General features: G+C 39.9%; 1 protein-coding gene across 1 annotated transcript in view; it reads left to right on the forward strand.

Moving 5' to 3' along the window:
- Window positions 1–14,430: 14,430 nt before the first annotated feature.
- NTRK2 (neurotrophic receptor tyrosine kinase 2) overlaps window positions 14,431–22,204 on the forward strand; it is a gene marked incomplete at its 3' end in the record, with an annotated part of 190,785 nt that continues 183,011 nt past the window's right edge. Inside the window, exons 1-2 of the mRNA XM_083355860.1 lie at window positions 14,431–14,481; window positions 14,747–15,289. Of these exons, the coding sequence (XP_083211986.1) occupies window positions 15,021–15,289 (269 nt within the window). The 5' untranslated portion in view covers window positions 14,431–14,481; window positions 14,747–15,020. The remainder of the gene's footprint in view (window positions 14,482–14,746; window positions 15,290–22,204) is intronic.

Here is a 22,204-nt window from a genome sequence, read left to right on the forward strand (position 1 = left end):
GCAAGGCACCGGGAGCTGAAAGTTACAGAGACTGTTTAAGCAGGTTGCTAAGCAACCTGTTCACACTCAGTCCTTCTTACCCTCCCACTTTTAAATTAGCCTGTATGGATCACATTTCCTTTGATTTGAGCCATCTGAAGGCCTGTCGCTGAGATGCATTCTGCTGCTCTGCAACCTGGCTGCCTGAGGAGAATTTGGCTCTCCGGAACAGTTTCCTTCAGGTTTCTTTTTTTTTTTTTTGGTGTGCAAAAAAGGTGCCGGAACACCGTTCTGAGTGTTCTATGGGAAAAAAAGCCCTGAATATATCACATATAATTGAAAATTGTAATTAGTTGCGTGTGCACGTTCAGCAAGTGTGATGTATTTGTGCTGGCATTTCTAGGCCTCTTTCCAACCACATCCAGAAAAATTTGTAACAAACATTGGAATTCTTAAGGCCATGTTTGGTATTTCCCAGCAATCTGTTACTGGAAGGAAAAAGCAATCCCTGCTGCGTTACAGATCCCAGAGAAGGATTTGCATGTATGCAGGTATCCTTAGGGTGCCATAGTTATGGATGAGAAATATTGGTTGCAAAGTTGGCATTTCTGGATGTAATACAGATCTTTTGGACTTATTTTTATTTCTTTGCATGTTTGATATTTTTAAAAAGGAATATGCTACTGATTATGCTTATGCACATATGTAACATCTTTTGCTAGGATACATGACCACTGCTTTTCAAGAATGTGAAAAGTGAAAGATTGTGACTAAACAAAATTTTAATATACAGATAATACCACCAGAAATTATTTTAACCTTTTTAATAAATGTTGTTATTGATCTTAAGCTCACCATGGAAAACATCATATATTGTTATGTATATACTAGGTTAATGATTTAAAGACTGAAGTGCAGTATAACTAGATTCTAAATAATCTATTTTTCAAAACACACAACAGTCCAAACAGTAAAAGTAAAGTCCAAATTAAGAATATTTCATTCTTAAGAATTGTTTAATTTAAAGTGGTTTAGTTGTAATAGATGGTTAGATTCAAAATAGTTTTCAAGAGTATGTACAAAAGATACTAGTTTTCTAGCATCAGCTAAATTAGACATATTACATTGAGAAAAATGTTTCTCATTTCTTTTCTGTTGCCTTTATTGATTTCATTGCAGAGATGTTAACATAGGAAATAGATTATTTTGTTATCTAATTTTACCTTCGAAAAGACAGAAGCAGATGAAAAATTTGAGGTTCTTTCCTGTTGGCTTTTTTGAATTAGCTGTTTTAGATTCTAAAAATTTAGTTCCTAAAGAAGTAACCTTGTAAATAATTTTAATGTCCTCCTCTAGTGCATGCTCTTTTATGACTCAAGGACTTCAACTCCAAGAATTCCTGAGCCAGCATGCCTCAGCTTGGAAACCTCTCCCTTTCCCCTCAGCATGGCTGGGTCAGGATTTCTGGGAGTTGAAGTCCACGAGTCATAAAAAAGAGCCAAGATTGCCTAGCCCTGCAATAGGCTTTCAGAAGAAGCTTTTTTATTTATTGAAAAAAAAAGGTGCTGGAACGCCATTCTGAGCATTCTATGAGACAAAAAGCCATGGCCCTATCCAACAAAATGAATTTCAATGTGGAGAAAAGTAAAGTTTTACATTTAAGCAGGAAAAATCAAAGGTACAAGTACAGACTGGGCAAGACCTGGCTTAAAAACAGTAACTGTGAGTGAGACCTTGGAGTCCTAGTGGACGATCAGTTGACTATGAGCTAGCAGTGTGCAGCAGCAGCCAAAAAACCTAAAACAATCCTGGGTTGTATAAAAAGAGGCATAGTATCAAGATCACATGAAGTATTAGTACTGCTTTATAAAACCCTAGTAAGACCACACTGCAGCCAATTTTGGTCACCATATCACAAAAAAGATGTTGAGAGTTTGGAAAAAATCCAGAGAAGAGCAGCTAAGATGATCCAAGGCCTGGAGACTAAAACATATGAAGAACGTCTGCAGGACTTGGATCTGGCTAGTCTATAGAAAAGAAGAAATAGGGGAGACATGGTAGCAGTAGTCCAGTACTTGATAGGCTGCCACAAAGAAGAGGGGGTAACATTATTCACCAAAGCATGAGAGGGCAGGACAAGAAACAATGGTTGGAAATTGATCAGAGAGAGAAGCAACCTGGAATTAAGGAGAAACTTCCTCACAGTGAGTACAATTAACCAGTGGAACAGCTTGCCTCCAGAAATTGTGGGTGCTCCATCACTGGGGATTTTTAAAAAGAGGCTAGATAGTCACTTGTCTGAGATGGTATAGGTTCTCCTGCTTGAGCAGGGGGCTGGACTAGAAGACTTCCAAGGTCCCTTCAAGTTCTATTCTATTTTGTTCTATTCTATTCTATTCTATTCTATTCTATTCTATTCTATTCTATTCTATTCTATTCTATTCTATTCTATTCTATTCTATTCTATTCTATTCTATTCTATTCTATTCTATTCTATTCTATTCTATTCTATATGAAATAAAAATATTACTGAGTAAAACTATTGTCACAGATCATAGGTGGGCAATTATGGAAACTTTATGACCTGTAAATGGTTCAGGAATTCTGGGAGTTGAAGTCCACAGGTTACAAAGTTGCCATAGTTGCCTACCTCTGCTATAGATGTTAATGTAGCCAAGAAATGGGTTTAACCTTAACTCATTCAGGGTCCCAGGTGGGGGCACATAACCAGGTCTTCTTTTGAAAGGCCAGCAGAAATACCTTTACTTTGCTGGGAGCCATGAGTACATCATGCAGGTGCGATCTAATTCAAGGCTGCAGCCGCTCTCCCATTCAATGCAGCCACCAAGGTTCAGTCAGACTGTATAGCACTCTTCCCAGGATTTAGTTTCCTCAGCTGTTTTTGGTTGCATTTCACACTGTTCTTTCAGATATTGTAGGGGTTTTTTGTGCATTTAGGTACATATTTAATTTGCTTCAGTACGTTTGTGAAATTTGATATGACCATATATGTTTGATAGGCAGCTTTAAATCTTATAATCCATCAAATAATTTTGCCTATTTTTTATTCCCATGTTTACATTGATTAACTCATTTTACAAACCAGTACCAGCACAAGGATAGAATAGATTTTATTACCTGGCAGGACCCTTCATCAATCAAACTTATCAGACACCAGAATAATTCTGTATCAGAGGTTCCTATCTTTTTGGAACCAGGATCCCTTAAAACAGGGGTGTCAAACTCAATTTCATTGAGGGCCGCATCAGCATTGCGGTTGCCCTCAAGGGGCCGGGTGGGTATGGCCAGGGTGGGCGTGGCCTACTGGGTGGGCGTGGCTAGAGTGCATATGGCCTACTGGGTGGGCATGGCCAGCTCTACATCGTTCGCATCAAGGGTGCCTATGGGGGCCTGGGCAGGAGTGGGACAGATCTGAGGGTCTCTGGCAGAAGGAGGGTCTCTGGGCCAGGGCCAAGGCAGTGGGGGCTGTTCCCTCACTGTTTCCAGGATGGCTTCACAGGCCACATGAAACCACTTCGCTGGCTGAATCCGGCCCCCGGGCCTTGTGTTTGACATGTCTGCCTTAAAACAATAAATACATTTCTGTGATCCCCTCATGAATAAAACTGAGAAATAAAGGAATAAACACATAATGAATAAAAGCACCGTAGTTGGCAGATGGTTTTGACAGATGATTAGATCAAGAAATTTAGCCATCTCTTAAAAGTTGATGCAACTTCAGTCCAAGCTTTGTCTTTGCAAGCCTCTACTCCAGTGAGTTTTGACCACTTGCCTACTTTTCATATGTTTGTGCATGCAAAGTAGGGTGTTGTCAAAATTCACTCAGATCTCTTTGATCTGCAGTTCTAGAACTCACTCTGAATTTTGCTCTCCTCTTTGTCCTAGCTCTAGCTATCTCTAAAACCTTGGAGGGGTGTGTGTGTGTGTGTGTGTGTGTGTGTGTGTGTGTGTGTGTGTGTTGATTCCTATGGACCTTTCCCAGGTCTTAAGGAAGTGTCCATGGAGATTCTCAATCATCCAGGTCATGGTTATCTCAAAGGTGCTTTTTCCAAAAGGCAACTGGACGTTCTTGCTTTTTTTTTCCTTTGAAAAAATTTCACTTCTCATCAAAGAAGAGCTGAACTGAAAAAGTTTCTTGGATGAGAAATGAAACATTTTCACTTTGGGACATCTTAAGAAAGTGTTGCTATTGCAATTCATTCTGGGCTTTGCATCCTGCTTTCTCTGAACAAGCCAACTTTGACAATACCCAAACTATGCGTTATTTAGTTTTAAAAACTGGCAAGGTTGCTCCTATTCCAGGGAAGGGATCATGAGCCACAGCTTGGGATCTCCTGCTCTAACCAGATTGAACTATGAAACCTGATCCTTTAAATCTTTCCCTGGAGCTTAGCTTTAGCTGGTACATTTTCTCTCTTTCCATCTTTTTGCCCATAATTCTCACTTCACTGGAGTGGAATTCCTTAGAGATTAAAAACCATATTGGTTAATTATGACAATTAATAATTTGATAGTTTGCTAAGCTACTCTTTGTGGGCAACTGTGTAAAGAAGACAAAATATGCCCTCTCCATCAGTGGTTAACCTTAAAGAACATTTAAATCCACAATCGATGGCCATGGATGTCAATGTTTAACAAGGCTTTTAGCCTTTTAACCATCAGGAAATCTGTCTTTTAGGATATATGGCTCTCGGGGACTCTCCTGTGGTATTCCTGGGTTTAGAAGAGAAAAGAAGTCTCATTTTGTCACCAAACGTTTGGTTTTCCAAAGTGTACAATACTTGATAATTGCAGTAGGTGCACTCAGGAGGTTATAAGGAAAGTTGGATGTATGTTTTTCTAATCGGCAGCAAACAACTGTAACATTCCTCTCCAGATGTGTTAGGACTACCAGACCAAGAATTCCAGTCTGGCATGGTCACAACTTTCCCTAGCCTTGTATCAGCCAGATGTGTTAGGATGTTCATTCATTCATGGACTTCTAACCCAGATGCAATTCTGGCAGTTACAATGCTAATCCCTCGTGTGGGTGTGCACATAAACACCAGAATTGGGAAGGATACTATCCTACCTGTCCCAGTATAAATGTAACTTCCACCTCCCAGTCCATGTAAGGGGAGAAGGCTGCTATTTCACCCTTTACCTCAGAGAGCGGAAGATCTTCTGTTATCCCAGCTGCTACTTGCCAGCCAGAATAATGAGATGAAATCATGAGATTTAGTTATAGAAAATATCTTTGCAATAGTTGTTAAAAAACAACAGGAACATGTCTTTTCCTTCTTTCCTGGGCAGGCAAGTGTACTTTTCAGGGGTGGCGGGGGGGGGGGGGAATGGACTATACGTCCTGTGATGACCCTGTCAGATCCAGAGAGGTTTAACTTTAAGGCATGCCAAGTTTTCTTATTATAAAACTGGTGGGAATTCAAGAGTGGTATATGTGACATATTGGAGCTCATGCTTGAAGACTATAGCATGGCCCAGTATTTTGCATAGTTTAAATTTGACAAATATCAGCCACAATGACTTTGTTGTAAACTGGGATCGTGAATGAGAGAGAATAAGCTTAGCTCCTGCTTCCTGAATTATGTTCAGGCCAAAAATGGCAGGTTACCATTTGAAATCTTTCTAAATACTAATAATAGTATTGGGATCTTGGATTTGGGGACACAGGGATGCAAATTGTGTTGGTATGTTTGGTTCCTGTGTAAAATATTCCAAACCTGATTCCTCCCATCTAAATGAATATATATTCACCACCAAATCAAGAATCTGCAGGCAACAGATACACCCAAATAGATACAGGTAGACCTCAACCTATGACTAATTGCTTAGCGATGGTTGAAGTTATGATGGACGTTCCAAAAGCTATTTACAACCTGATTTAAATTATAATAGCATTTGGGGCACTTGGCAACCAGCTCAATTTAATGGCTGTTTGCAGTGTCCCACAGTCACATAACAGAAATTTTTGACATTTTTATTTATTTATTTAATTAATTAAATTTCTATACTGCCCTATTCCCGAAGGACTCAGGGCGGTTTACAGGGCAGCATAAAATACAATATAAAATAATATAGAATTAAAATACATTAAATTAATTAAGCCCAATTAAAACAATATTTAAAAAGCTAAAACCCATATTTAAAAAGCTAGTTTCCAGAGTTTATTTCTAGTTTCTGGCAAAAAGTATCAATTGGGTAAAATGTATTTGCTTAATGACCATGGCATTTGTTTAACAACTGTCACAAAAATGCCAAAAAAATAAATTAATTAAAAATCATAAGTTGAAGACTACCTGGATTATTATTCCTACTTCGGTAGCTTCTTTTTCTCTCTCCTTCCTTATAAAAAAAACAGTTTGACCACTGTGACTGAGAAAATCCCCACTCTCCCTTTTTGCTCTCCTGCCTGTTATAATTATTGACTTTTCATGATTAAGAAATAAAGGTGAAGGAGATTGCTTTTTCCATCAGATTCACTATTGACTCCAGAAACATTAGCTTGTCTAACATGATTAAATGTGATCTAATCAATCAATGATATGACTGCTTTGACATCAAGGCATATTCAAGTTTCTCTGTTAAACAACTCAAGTTCATGGATTCTTAGAAGTAAAAGACTGAAAAATGATATGAAATGCCTATGGGCTTGAATGTTGCCCTTCCACAGTTATTACAATATACTTTTGAGAGCCTTGTCTACCTTGGTTTGAACATCCCTAGAGACTGTGTTTCCTGTAAGCTCCAGATTACCAGAAAACTGGCATTAAGAACGAGCTAATTTTGTTTCAGCAATTTATGTTTCAATAGTTTACACACAGTATGTCAATGCTGATAAACAGTAGCTGAAAAATATTCTGTTGGTAAATTTAAAAAGAATTTGCAGTAACTGGAGCATTATCTAGACCTGTTTTTCTCAATGGTAATAAATTTAAGATATGTACTGTATACTTCAACTCCCAGAATTCCCCAACCAGCACGGCTGGAGAATTCTGGGAGTTGAAATCCACATATTTTAAAGTTGCTAAATCTGAGAAAACACTGATCTAGACAGTCTCCCTAAATTTTCAGTCGGAGAAACCTATATATGAGCTGTACATCAGATTTTGTTCTCCATGTGGATTCCTGCCTGTCCCCAGTGAAGTCAGCCCATTTATATGATGTAGAAAGATTTTTCAAATTACACCACACACAACTGAGGGATTGCTAGATCAGATGTTGAAAGATTGATTATACTTTTATTTTTAAGGGTTGTAGGGGAAAAAAAAGAAATTTAGATGAGGCTCCAGTCTGCAAAAGGAAAGAATTAAATTTATTTGACATACAAAGCCACCTAATTGAAAATGACTGAAGGTGATGTACAGAAGTTTTGAAAACATCATAAAAACAATACAGGACTAATTCAATAATAGCAGTATGTCAGTGAATACCCAGAAATTAAAATAACAGACATTCAAGAGGTTTCATAAATCTTCCTGAGCCAGGGCCTGATGGAAGATGATGGGTGTCCATGATTGGGCACCCCACATTCTTTTAACATGTCTAAAAAGACATTGCCGTAGGGAACTCAGTAGTTGGATAACATTGTATACAAGAATTCTTGGTTACCTGTACACAACCATCATTTCCATTCTCCAATGTCTCAGAAATTGATGCCATTCTCAAAGGCAAGAACAAAGTGTAATCAATTAATATCCCAGCCTTCCTGTTATTAAGGGTCACCATCAGTGGTGGGATTCAGCCAGTTTGCACCACTTTGGTTTAACTGGTAGCTAATTTTTTGTTGCCCAGGCCCAGAATGGGCTTCCGGAAGCGGCATCCACACAGAGAACTGGTTGTTCACATATTTGAATCCTGCAACTGTTCACCATCAAATTTCATTGCAAACTTTTCAGCAGAAAACTCAGAAGTTCTAAGTGGATCCAAGAGGGGGTCAAAGTTTTTAGGCACTGTATTTCCAATTTACAGTACCACGTGAAAGTGGTGCTGTATTATATTATGCCTAAAGGATACTATTCTCCACAACAGATCCAGAGAACCATCTTGAACCTTTTTCATCTAATGCAAAATATACTTCAAATTGGATTGTTCTGATGGGTCTTCAAATTATTCCTGAATCTGGATGGGAAGAAACAGGATCCAACTTGTCCCTGATAAGATCAAGTAGCTCTGGGTTTTAATTCTGGTATTTTCCATTCCTGTCCCTGGTTGATGCTACGTTTCTCCATATGAAGCTGGTATGCAAATTGGGAGCCTTCCTGAACTGGCTACTCTGCTTGAAGAGCAAGTGGCAGCCATGGCCAGGGGGATCTTTGTACAACTTCATCTTATGTGCCGATTGGATCTATTTCTGGATTGGGAGTCTTTAATCATGGCCCCTCCTTCAGTCATCTCCCTATTGGATTATGCATTGAAGTCAACATGGGACTGCTCTTGAAGACCGACTGAAAGCTGGAACTGGACCAGAAAGTAGAGTTGCAGATTGTAATCTCTACCTTGATATAACAATGGAACATTTCTACTTTGCAAGTTGCCTCTGGCTCCTACTTGGCTTCTGGTGCAATTTAATTTGTTCATTATCTATAAAGCCCCTAGTACAGACAGGACTGTGGGACTTTCTTTCTTTCTTTCTTTCTTTCTTTCTTTCTTTCTTTCTTTTTCTTTCTTTCTTTCTTTCTTTCTTTCTTTCTTTCTTTCTTTCTTTCTTTCTTTTTCTTTCTTTCTTTCTTTCTTTCTTTTGAGATCTGTCCCAGAAGGCAGGGTCAAGGAAGTGAAGAAAAGTTCTGATGCTTCGGCTAGGGTAAAAGAATCTTTGGAACATTCACCCTGAGCTCATGTTCAACTCTTGGTCCATAGTGGGATCTGTATTGACTTTCTGATACACAGAAAGTTATTTCAATTTCTCCCCCCTCCTTCCTTCCTTTCCTTCCTTCTTTCCAACAGACCGCTCAGGTCCTAAAGCAGCCATCAACTTGGAGGCCATTCAAAAGAATCCCACTTACTGTCAAACAATGACATTTATGCCATCCCATTTACTTTAATTTGTTTACATTTACATTTTCTGTGTTTCCAGTGTTATCCTTTTCCTTATCCCACAGCATTAAAATTTCTGGACAGGCAATTGAAGTTCAGAGAGAAAGAACTGTCCCAGCAGATATAATATTCGCAAAATTGCAATTGCAAAAGCCTAGTATTCAAGATCAGGAGGGCTGATTATGGCTCTAAATTCATGACATTGTTACTATTGCTACAAATGAGCATATAACATCAGGTTTCAGCTAAAAATCATTTGTATCTGTAAAAATGGTACATCATCCTGTGTAGACAAGTATATCTATATCTATCTATATATTTTTCTATATCTATATCTATATATCCCTATCTCTATCTATCTATCGATCGATCGATATAGATCTAGATCTAGATATAGATCAATCCTACTCTATTTAGCACAGACAAAATGAAGTAGTAGGCTGATGACACGGGAAGTGCTTTTATAGGGAATAGGCAGGCAAGTCCCACCCACCCCCATTCTTCACATTCACTTTCACGGATGTGGCCCAGACATTCAAATACATCTCTTTCCCATCTCCAGCAGAAATGCAGATTTGGGCACAAATGCAACAAGCAGATTCCCCTTACCCCTCCCCTTTCTCCCAGTGATGCAATATTTTTCTTCTTTTAAAATCAAGCAGAAATTGCTTTATCAGAGGTCAAAAACAAATATGAAATTAGCATCTCCTCAGCTCAACTTCAAGCTAGGAATTGCAGGAAGAAGAGTTTTCCAGGTAACAAAAGCACAAAGGTAACTTCTATTCTTTAGAGCAGGTGTATCTAACCTTTTAAGACCCATGGACTTCAACTCACAGAATTTTGTGATTTCTTAATGTGTGGTGGTTAATATTTCATTGTCTGTAAACAAGCTCAGTCATTGCATGCTTTATCCACACAACACATCTTCTTTGCAGCAGTGTTGCATTAGTGTACAGGAGCCACCTTGTATTGGTTAGCAACAACTGATTGCTAAATTTTCTGGAAGTTTGCAAGCCCACTAAAAACAGAACTGAATCATGATGCCTAGTGCATTGATCAGCTGTTTGATGACAGAATTGGTTATTAAACATTTACCAGCTTTGCCCTGTTACTGTAACCTTCACCTTCTGATGCTGTTGTAGTTTAACTGAACAAATTTAGACGTTGTCCAGTAGAGGCCACCATAACTTATCGTATAAGGAGAAAATGTGTAATTTTTAGGCAGTGTAGATCAGGATTCTAGAGGGAATAGGCCTTTCTTCTATTAAAACTGTTTTGTTTCTAGAACTACTTTTCAGGTAAGAATGTAGAATTCTTGAGAGCCTGAAGGGTTTCCGATTGAATTTCAAGCAAGGAATCTTTGAAAAGAGTTAATACACATTATGTAAAGTACAGAACCAAAGGAGTACTCAAAAGTATCAAAAGTTAATATTACGGTTATTATTCATTGCAAATATTCATTGCTTGATGTATATTTTAACTGCATTTGTCCAATCACTGACAAATCTGTGGTAACCTTAATGCAACAACGTAATGGCTCTATAAGCAGATCTGGGTTAATAAAGGTTCTGGGCTAATGAGACAGGTAATTCCCTTTCTCTTTAAAAGTCTCTTTTATTCACTTAGAACCAAGATGGATAGAAAATACATTTAACAACTACAACTTCCAGCCTCATCCTGAACTAACACTCAAAGCCTCTTTGAGTGACCATGAAGGTCTTTGCACAGTGTCTATCTTGCACCCATTGCTAGAATGGGAGGGCCTTCAGATGCTCATGGATGCTTTAGTCACCTCATGGTCAGACTACTGAAATGCATTCTGAATGGGGCTGTCCTTGAAGATCACCTGGACACTAGTCCAAAACGCAGGGGCACAGGCAGTGAAGAGTACAACCCGGTATACCCAGGTGTCCTCAATGGTTTATAAGCTACAATAGTTCCTAGTTTTCTGAAAGGTGCTGTTTGAAATACAGTCTAGACAGCAAGGAATGCCACTTTGGAAACAAGCATTTTCTGTTAGGGCACCTGCCCTCTGGAATAGCATCCGTTCAGGCATTTATAAATCCTCCAAGAGTTTCACAAATGTGAAAATGTGGTTCTGCCCTCTGGTCTAGATTAGGTTCATTGTGGAGCCCCTGAAAGATATTTTGTCGTGCAATGTTTATTTTATTTGGATACTGATGTTCTTTTCCTTTTTAATTGCTTTCCCTCTTTCGATTATGTAAGCTGCTTACACAAACCACATTTGGACACAACATATCCTTATTTGGGAGTTGGAACAGTTTTCTAAAGCCAATAGAATAAAAGAATAACTAAAACTAAAAGGGTACATCCAAGAGCTTGCTACAACACTTTCACAAAATGGCCGTCATGGTGGACTTGGTTAATTACAAAAGCCCTATTTAACAGAATGTGATCGGGGAACTCAAAATGCTCTGTATCATTGCAGGTTACCATTACGAAAACCAAACTGAACCCATAATGATTAGGGGTAGTTGGGCACATTGCAAGCAATATTGGTGGCAGTTATTTGCCATTTGATTTTTTGTACTCTGTTACAACTCATAATGGACTCATGGAGACCCAGTTTGGTCTAGTGGTGCCAGGTTAGAAACCAGGAGACTCGTGAGTTCTAGTGCTGCCTTAGGCATGGAAGTCAGCTGGGTGACCTTCGGCCAATCATTCTTTCAGCCGCACTCCACTCACAGCATTGTTGTTGTGGGGAAAATAGGAGGTAGCAGAGGTGTCAGGTATGTTCGCAGCCTTGAGCTATTTATAAAAATAATAATGGGCAGGATATAAATAAAATAATACAAAGGTACTGTTGAAATTCATTCTGCAATATGCTTTTTTATTCTGAAAAACTCCTATGAATGAGTTCATTGAGGGAGGCAGCACCCCGAGGGATTTATTTATTTTATTTCCAGTATTAGTATACTGACAAATTATAGAAACTAGGTTTTTCTAGAAATTTGTACTCATAGTGGCAATAAATATACATTGCGTATGTATGTATTTAGGATTTTGGGATTTTCCAAAATACCCCATTTGAGTCCGTACTATTTCTTGTGGTGATGGTGAGTGTTAAAAAAGCATAGAAGCTACTCCAGGAAATGGAAAGTTATTCCATTTTCCCAGCATTGAAAGTGAATCTTACCAGTGAAACTGAACAATACTTAAAAAAAAATTTTTTTAAAAATATTTGTCCTTGAAGAAATGTTAAATCAAGACCAGAGAGCAATTCGGAGAGTAAAATATTTTGTTGCAATGTCTCTCAATATACACGGGGAAGACATGCTATCTTGACTTCCGGGGAAGAAATGGCAAACTGAGGAAAAACGCTCGCAGTTTTTCCGTGTCCAGCTCTACCTGACATTATGCTCATAAACGAAGCATAGATTGTTTTTCATTCCGACCAGTAGTTCACCTGTCAGCCACGGGGTGGCGCCAGACCTCGCTCCTGCTGAAGACACTGCGGCGCATTCTCCTGCTTCTTTTTAAATTACTGCGGAAAGAGAGGGGAGGGGGAGAGAGCAACCGCTAATGAAAAGACGGATTCCGCGACAACTTGTTTTGATGCCTGCCATCCATCACACGTGCCCGAGTATTCAAGATGCTTAGAGAAGAATATATTCCCTATTACCGCATCTGTGGATATCTATCTATCTATCTATCTATCTATCTATCTATCTATCTATCTATCTATCTATCTATCTATCTATCTATCTATCTATTTATCTATTTTGCATCGCGGAAGATATATATATAAGATATATATATCGCTCGTCTCCAGATTCTCCCTTGTGTACATATTGCATGCATACATGTGACATGCACGCACGTATATTTCAGCAGAGCAAGCTAACTAGTCCCATCACCAAGGCAGGCAGGCTGGAAGGGATGTTGGATTTCCACCCATCTCCCGGGTTCTTAACAGGGTTACAACGTCTGCACCGACGATCCCGGACTTCGTCCTCTCCTAGCCTGGGAAAGCCCGCAGGCCTCCCCGAAGGAACCGCAGCGGTCTCGGTTTGTTGCAAGCGAGCGGCGAGCGCGTCGAAAGCGAAAAGCGGGACTCGCCCGACCGTCCCTCGCACTGCGGAAGGCGGCGAAACCTAGAGACGAGCCACCCTCCCTTCGGGAAAGAGCCGGGAGGCGTTTCAATAGCAGGTCAAGCCGGGTGTTAATTCAGATCACGTCCCGGCGAGTTTTGGAAGGGAAGAAGGCGCAGCTGCGATTGCCCGTGCTCGGGTTTGCACGGCGGCGGCGGCGGCGGCGAGAGACTGCAGGATTTATTTTTATTTTTTATTTTTTTAAAAAATAAAAATAAAGGAGAGAGCGAGCGAGAGAGGGGGAGAGAAAGGGAGAGAGGAGAGGGAAGGAGAGAGTGAGTGAGTGAGAGAGAAGGAAGGAGGGAGAGAGAGGGAAGGGAGAGAGAGAGGGAAAAGGAAGGAAGGAGGGGACGAGAGGGAGAGAGAGAGAGAGAGGAGGAGGGAGAGAGAGGGAAGGGAGAGAGAGGGAAAAGGAAGGAAGGAGGGGAGGAGAGGGAGAGAGAGAGAGAGAGAGAGAGAAGGAAGGAAGGAGAGAGAGGGAAGGGAGAGAGAGAGAGAGAGGGAAAAGGAAGGAAGGAGGGGGAGAGGGAGAGAGAGAGAGAAGGAAGGAAGGAGAGAGAGGGAAGGGAGAGAGAGAGAGAGAGAGAGGGAAAAGGAAGGAAGGAGGGGGAGGGAGAGAGAGAGAGAGAGAAGGAAGGAAGGAGAGAGAGGGAAGGGAGAGAGAGAGAGAGAGAGGGAAAAGGAAGGAAGGAGGGGGGAGAGGGAGAGAGAGAGAGAGAAGGAAGGAAGGAGAGAGAGGGAAGGGAGAGAGAGAGAGAGAGAGAGGGAAAAGGAAGGAAGGAGGGGGGAGAGGGAGAGAGAGAGACGCTTCGAGGCTTTTTGCCCAGGGCGACGGGCCGTCTCGCCCATCCTCACGCGTGCGCGCGTGTTGTGTGTGTTGTATCCAGACTCTCCGCCTGACTATTGGTATCTCGTTGCCCACACCTCTTTTCCCCTCCTCTTCCTCTCCTCTCCCCCCTCCTTCAAAAAAAAAAAGAAGAATCCGGCTTTTGGGGGGATTTTTCTACCCCTCCTTGCGTCAGCAGCCCAACGTCACTTCACCGGTGACAGCTCCCTCGGTTTGGGGCTGCAGCAGGAGCCGGAGCGCTTTATTATCAGCAGCGCGTGGACCGGGAGGTGGCGGCGGCGGCGGCGGCGGGTGACAGCGCCTGTGTCTGTGGGTTGAGGCGGGGGGGGGGGAGAGAACCGACGACGACGAGGAGAAGCGACGACGCCCCCACCGCCCACCTCCTCCCTTTCCCAGCCCTGCCCCGGAGCGGCGAGCGGGAACCGGGCAGGAGGAGCGGAGCAGCTGGGTGGCGGCGCTGCAGCTTCGGAACGAGGTTCGGCCGCCTAGGTAGGGGGGCAGCGGCCACCTGGCCGAGGAGGAGAGGCTGCGCTAGCTTTTTAATTATTGCTATCCCGGGGTCGGGCTGCGGCGGCGGCTGGGCGCCTCTCCGCGCGCGGGCAGCGTGGCCCCGGCTCTAGCGCGCGCCGCTGGCGCCCTCTGCTCGTGGGGCGGGAAACGGGGTCGGAGTCGGTGAGGGGAAACAAGCCGAGACGGCGGCGGCGGCGGCGGCCGCCCCGGCTGCCCCTTCACAGGGCATCTCTTTCTTTCCCAGGCTTGGTCCTCGGACGCTCTTCTGAGGGGAGCCGCTGCGCCCGGGAGGGATTTCGCCGACTGACCAGAACCCCAGAAGTTGCTGCCTTCGGAAGGAAGGAAAGGGGGGAGGGAAAAAGGAGGAATACGGAGGTGGCGGCTGCTCTCGGACAGGGGAGAAAAAGGATGCTCGAGTGACTGACGGCTCGGTGTCCCGGCGGCCGAGCTGGGTTGATCGCGCTTGGCGGGAAGGGGAAGAAGAGCCACCGAGGAGCGGCGGCGGCGGCGGCGGCGACATGGGGGCCTCGCCAAGGGCATGGTGTTGGTGGCGGCGGCGGCAGCAGCAGCAGCAGCGGCGGCTTCAGGGTTCGCCTCAGGTGACGGCGACCGGCTTCTGGAGCTTGTGTTGGCTGATGTTGGGCGCCTGGCGGGGGCTGCTGGCCTCCGCTTGCCCCACCTCGTGCGCCTGCAGTCCCGAGCGGATCTGGTGCAGCGAAGCCGCGGCCAGCCTCGTGTCCTTCCCCGTGCTCGGCAAGAGGAGCGAGCGGGAGAAAGTCAGCGACATGTGAGTGGCCTGGAGCGGCGCTGGGGTTGTTGGGGACCGGGGAGAACGGGAGGGAAAAGTAACGAAGGGAGCGAGCGGGAATCGGCCGGATGGTTGGGGTTTGGGGTTTGCTTTTAGTAGCCTCGCGTTCAATATAAGCGAAATTTTATTCTCGCTTTTTTGTAAGGATGTGAGGTTTGTTGATTTAAACGAGGCTCGGGCGTGTGTGCGTGTGCGTGTGTGCGTGTGTGTATTGCACATAAAGCCAATGTAATTACTGCTTAGTAATTACTGCTTATATATATAGCACATATATATGCTAAGCAGTAATTACATTGGCTGTATGTGCAATTTGATTTGTTCAGATCTACAACTTGCACAGTATATCTTGGATGTGCTCCTTGGAGAAAGCACTACCTTCCTTAGGGAGTACATAAAATGAGGATTAAGATGAAGCATACCTCTTCTTATCTGCTTTTTATGTCTCCCATTGTGGTGCAGGATGTGTACATGGTTTATGGATATTTTAAGGTACCCCAGGAAAGGCAGTGATGGTGCATGTGTTGCTTGACAGTCCACTGTTGAAAATAAATAAATAAATATACAGAGAATCTTCTGAAACGCTTTTAACTGGAGGTTTGCTTTTAAACACCACAATCCATTTGCCATTCCTTCACGAAGTCTTTCAGTTATTACCCAAACATTTTCAATCTGCTTTGGTGAACTGAGCAAAATAGCTTCCTAGCAATAGTCAAGTAGATTTTTATTATAGGGATTCTGCTTAAGAATATGCCTGTCGCTGTTTTGGAAAGAATGTGTAAGAGGAGATGTTCTCTGTATAGCAATGCACTTGCTTCAAAGGCTACTAGCTGAACATCTAAAAGCCTGGATTGATCTAATTTAGATTTGACTTTGCCTCAGATACAATTTTAAAAGCATTTAGCTTATGAATCTTAATTGCCCTGAGTCCAATTTCCTGGGAATCAACTAAATGATAAAGCAAGAGAGCAAATAGATTGTGTTCGTTTTGGTTGAACATTTATTAGTATTGTATTACCTCTGGTCAGTTTTTTTTACTATGGAGAAGCTTGCTAACTCCCACATTCTTGTTACTCCTGTTTACAAAAAATGTTACATTATGTAAATAAAGGCAAACAAGGCAAGTAGAGTTGAATAAGGTGGTTGTGTGTGATAGTACTAGTAAAAGCTGTGTGGTTTGTTTATATTCTTTTGTGTATAATAAACAGGGAAGATAGTAGGATTTATTCCCTCCTTACACGTATTCAGCTTTTACATTTAGTCAGTGTAACAGTAGTCTTCACTTGTTAATATGCATGGGTTTGTTTGCTGTAGAATATGTAGAATATGTTCTTATGTGTAAGAGCTGGGTCTGTTTGCAAAAAGATATGCTTCCCTGTCATTCCTCTAGGATGGATTTTATTGTGTATTCAAATGCAGGGCTACTGTTTTTGGAGGCTGTGCAACATAACAAGCAGATGGATCCTTCTCTCTGCACGTGAGGTCTATATGGAGAGATTGAAGCCCAGTGGCAGACCACACTGCCTGGTCTATACTGGAGCTGTGAGATGACTATCATCAATACAATCAGCTGACATTCATGAGAATGTTCATCGCTATATCCATACATTTGAAAGAGGGAGACAGAAATATTTTGTTCCTCTTTTCATTGGGTTCAGTTCCCCCTCAGGTATAATGGTCAGAATATATTCCTAATCTGCAGTTCATGCATACCTGCCAATAATGGCATGTGAGCATCTGCAGCAGGGAATTGATGGTGCAGTGGGGTGGTATCAGGGTGGTAATCTGACAAGGAAAGAGGAAGGGATCAAGTTAATATTGCTTGAGAAACCCTGGATTAAATTACCGTATGATTGTTTTAGCAATGTGCCCCAAATTTACTTTTAGTTAAAAGTAAATCTTTTAACTAAGAGTAAATGTTTTAACTAAACCAAATGAGTCTATTGGAGATGCTAATGTGCAGCCAGTGGGACTGTTTTAATTGCTGTTAAGTTTCTGTCATGGCAATTAACTTCTGCTTGAACTCAGGCCTTGTTCTTTATGAAATCAAAGTGGAGGTTGGTTGACTAATCTCATGCATATAGACATCTGTGTATGCAGAAAATATTTTGTTCCCTCACCTGCCTTGGTAGCATATTGCAAATTTTTTTTAGCATACAGTATTATAGCAATTATTTTTGCTCTGTACTTTAAATGTTTATCATTATGCTTTTCAAAAAAGCTATTGCAGATAAGATAATAATCTTTGAGAAACCACTGTTCAGGATTGCTTTTTGTGATAAAAGGAATCCTGAAGAAGTTATCCTGTACCAGTTCCTGTACATGGCAGAAAGAATTTGAATTGTTTCCTTGGACAGCACTTAAAGGCCTTTATATTTTTGCTCTTTGCTTTACATTAAAATGCGTGCATGTTTCAAGCAGTTATTAAAATTGCTAGTATTAATGCTTATTTGTTGATTATCAAAATAGATAACATTGATTTTATAAATTCTTTTACAGATCCCAACCAGTCACTGGGATCAATTAAAATGTTCTTCGTTACATTTATAAATTTGTAGCAATACACTTAATATTATCTCTATTTAATCATTGGATTCATCTCTAGACTAAAAATTGGTTTTTATTCTGTTGCAAACTTTGGCAGTTTTTCTAATAGAAAGATTACAGATTTCCCAAGAGCACTTATTGTATATTAATATTTTACTCTGCAAGATATGAAGCACTGAAATTGGCCTTGACTTTAAAAGATGTTCATAAAAGATGAAAAGGCAAGGTTGTTCATTAATAATGATAATTAAACATTTAGCTGCTTTAATAGTTTAACAATATCCGCATGGCAACTACAACTTAATTAAAATGCCATTGTATTGCTTTGGAAACTAAACAAAGTAAGCTAGCACTGTAGAATATTACTTCAGAGCTCAAAGCATCACAGGAATAGCAACTACTTTTTTCTGCTCAAATGTATTGTTACTCATAATAGTTCCATTATGAAGTTTCTTATACCTTTCATATGAAAAATGTTTTTGGTTACTGATGTTTTCTGTAAACACTGTTTGGAACTGATGTGTTTTTGTCAGATTTTATGATAAAGACAAATTTAGGGTTCATGACAATTTTTATAGGATTGAGGGGAATTCAAGGCCTTGTTATTAGAACCAGGGGAAAAAAATCATAGTGCTTTTGAAGCAGGTGCATTTCAGCTTTTTTCAACCCGGAGCTCTTGAGATGTAATGAATTGGTAAAAGCCATGATGCATTGGCTTTATGAAAATTTAACAAATATAGAGGTGCTTGAAATACTGTATCTGGGAAGCCCATATTGAGAAAGGTACTCTAAATGAAAACAAGTGTTTTTCATAGAGTGCTTCTTATGGTATAGTAAGAAAGCTATGGGTGGAGTAGATATCTACAGGTGAGTGAATCTGTTAAAACCAACAGATTAATTGTTGAGAGGTAAAATTGCAAAGGCATAGATTTTATTCGGGGCAAAAATGTTACTGTGTTTTAAGTATCAGAAGTTCAGATAAATTACTTCCCCCAATACATCTTATCCAGAACTTTTTTAAAAATATATTTTATTGATTTTTAACATAGTCACCTTAATATTTGGTAAACAGCATGTTGTCTGGGTTTACATTTAAAAACAATAACAATTAATTTCTATAGTTCCATAATCCACATAGTAGCTTTCTTTGATTTTCTCTTCTTCCAATAATATTCTTTTACCAAGCTTGAATTAATACATGTCTTAGTATTTTGATAGATAACAATTGAATATAAACATTTTTCTAGTAATTAACAACCACATCAATATAAAGCTTCTTTTCTAATTAATCATCTTAATTACCTCATCATAGATCCTGTTTTCAAAGTTCTTATTTAGATTTGTTCCCCCCCTTCTCCCTCCCCCCAATGTTCAAAACATTCTTAGCAGTTAAGATTTTCTGAGTTAATTACACTTAAGTATTTAAGTCTTTTCCCTCATACAACCCATCCCAACATTTTTATGTTTCTTATATCGTAAAAGAAAAGAAAAAAGAAGGAAATAGTATACTGCTTGAGAAACATGTCTCTCTTAAGCCAAGATATATTTATATCCAGAATTTTTCTATTCTTTTTAACCATTCAAACAAATGTTTAATCTTTAAATATTCCATCTAATAAATCCAATCGTCTAATCTTTTGAATCTATTCAGAACATTCTTATCAGTTGAGATTTTCTCAAGATCAATTACACTTAAGTATCTAAAACATTTCCCTCATGTAGAACTTTCTTATCCAGTGTAAAAGTTTTTGTTTGTTTTGTTTTGAAATTCAGTTGATGGAATCAGGAAGAAGATGGAATTTTTCTCACCAAGCTTTCTCTCTTTCTCTCTCTCTTAATAGGTTATTCACAGACTTGCTTGTCTGTTTTAATGAATAACATAGTCCTGATCTTACAAACCTATGCTTATAATGAGATTGTGTTTGATCCTGTTCCTTTGGGTCCTGGCACGAGCTTGAAAAGCTTTTGTTACACACACACACACACACACACGTGCACACACACACACACACACACAAGCAATGATTATTGTTCCATAATGGACCATAATCTACTTCTGAAGCAATTGTTGCAGGTTATTGGTTAGACAAGTATTCCAATCTTTGCAGAGAGGCACTCTGCCATGAACATTAATGGAGGCCTCGCATAACTGTTGCTGATGCTAAAGAACATGTTTAAGACATTTCTGTTAGAAAAAAAAAGATAAAAATCACTTTAGATTTTAGAGCTTATGAAATCACTTTAGGGTTTAAGTCAGAATTTTTTCATAGTAGAATTTTAAATGGAAATGGACATTGAGCTCTCCGGTTGTAGTTCTTCTAGTTCTTCCTTTTGTACTAAAATAAATGCAATTGCAAATAATGACTTATTCTATTAAACCATTTTATAGAATGGCTTAGCAAAATTTGATAGGGTTTGTAGCAAAACAATATTACACTGACAGGACAACTTTTGGGAACACCAGCAATTGAAGTTAATTGCTCTGTTCAATGTGTTTCCCCAAAAACCTCTGTGCTCCCGTTTTTTTTAAAAAGAGTTCTGTATGTGCTGGTTACATACATCGAAAAACCACAAAAGAAACACGCAGCAGTTACATAAACTAATTCAGATATTTTAATAAATAATACATATTTAATAAATAACATGTATTATACAGTTTTAAGAATAAAAGAATAACAAAGTGAAGGTTTGGTGAAATCAGAGAGAAGAGAGTATTACTTTTGATTTCCTATTTTTTCAGTACTTTATTCCTTACATAGTTTTTTTTTTAATGCAGGGAAAGTGCTTTTGAAAGAAGACCAACTGCATAATCTGCTGTTTAAAAAAATAACTTTATGGGTGTTTTTGCCTCTACAGAAAGTTCTTTTGAGATTGAAATTTTAGTCCTTTCTGAAGAGGACAACTCAATTGAATTAGATGTTACATTCAATGTGTGATTACAAGAAAAACACATGCAGAAAATCTTGGCAGATTTCAGTGTGTCTCCAACAGGCCCAGACAAATTTTATGATGAAAATACAATCAGTAACAAACAATATACTGTTCTGTGCCATTGCCTACAATGGTTCTTAAGAACAGAGACAGGGGCAAAAAAGAATAATCATACAATCATTATGATCCCAGAACAATTGAGGTATCTGAGATACTATATGAAAAATTGCTTGCATGCAATTTTAAAGGGACATTTCATTCTTTTTTAGCTGTACTGCTCTATAACAAACAAATAGGAAATGGTTAGAAAAGAACTTAAGACATCATTATCCAGATATGATTTGGAAGGCTATGCTGTCCCTAATAACATGCCATCTTCCTTATTCTTCCAAGTTTTTTTAATCAATTTTTCAATACTATGACTTTATATGAGCCTTTAATCTGTTACCTTTTAATGAACTTTTAATGAAACATTTAGTTTATTGCAGCATTTATTTTTCTATACAAGATGTTAAAACTCTTTGATTTTTTTAAAGAAAAATCTTGTTGCAAGTGAGTCATTTAATTTATATATGATTTTCACATGAGTAAGTATTTTAGAGGCTAAGTTCTAAATCTGCTACTTCTGCAGAACTATTCTCCTTATCCTAGAACAATAAATGTAGTTGAGCTATATTTTATTACTATTTTTTATAAATAACATAAGTCAGAGAACAAATGTGGTCGTCCATCTTCCTATTTTCAACAACCCTGTGAGGTGAGGTGAACTGAGAGAAAGTGACTGGGTTTAAAATAAATCTAAACTACTATAAAGCATAGTCATGAACTGATTATTCTTGATTAAAGCTAAATAAGCCCACAATCAGGTTTCAGTGATTGTTAATTCATAATAGTCCGCCCAAATAAAAAAAAAACCCAGTAAAAATGAAAAATGGTTATGATATATTGAATTACAATTGGAAAAGAAAACTAAAATGGGTTAGGGCACAGGTCTGCAACCCGCAGCTCTGGAGCCGCATGTGGCTCTTTCAGCCGTCTCCTGCAGCTCCCAGTCCTCTGCCACGTGCAGTCCAAAAAAAAAAAGTGGGACTAAAAAAGTTCAACCAATCAATTCAAATATGCAGGGTAGGTGCATATCTCGCCTTGGCTCCACTCTTCAGTCAAACCCTGTTCTGCGCATGCACGCATGTACGCGCATGTGCACACATTTTTTGTGGCTCCCAGTTTTTCCTTTTGTGAGGGAACCGGTTCCGAGTGGCTCTTTCACTGTTTCAGGTGGCTAACCCCTGGGTTAGGGGAAGAAAGTACATGGAAATCTGAATAGGGATGTTCTTGCTTTGAAGTAAAGGCGCCCTACAAACATTTTGTTATAGTTCCCACTTGCAAAGGTCTTATGACAAAGATACACATGACAAAAAC

Source organism: Vipera ursinii (genome assembly GCF_947247035.1).
Source record: "Vipera ursinii genome assembly, chromosome: 2".
NCBI lineage: Eukaryota > Metazoa > Chordata > Lepidosauria > Squamata > Viperidae > Vipera > Vipera ursinii.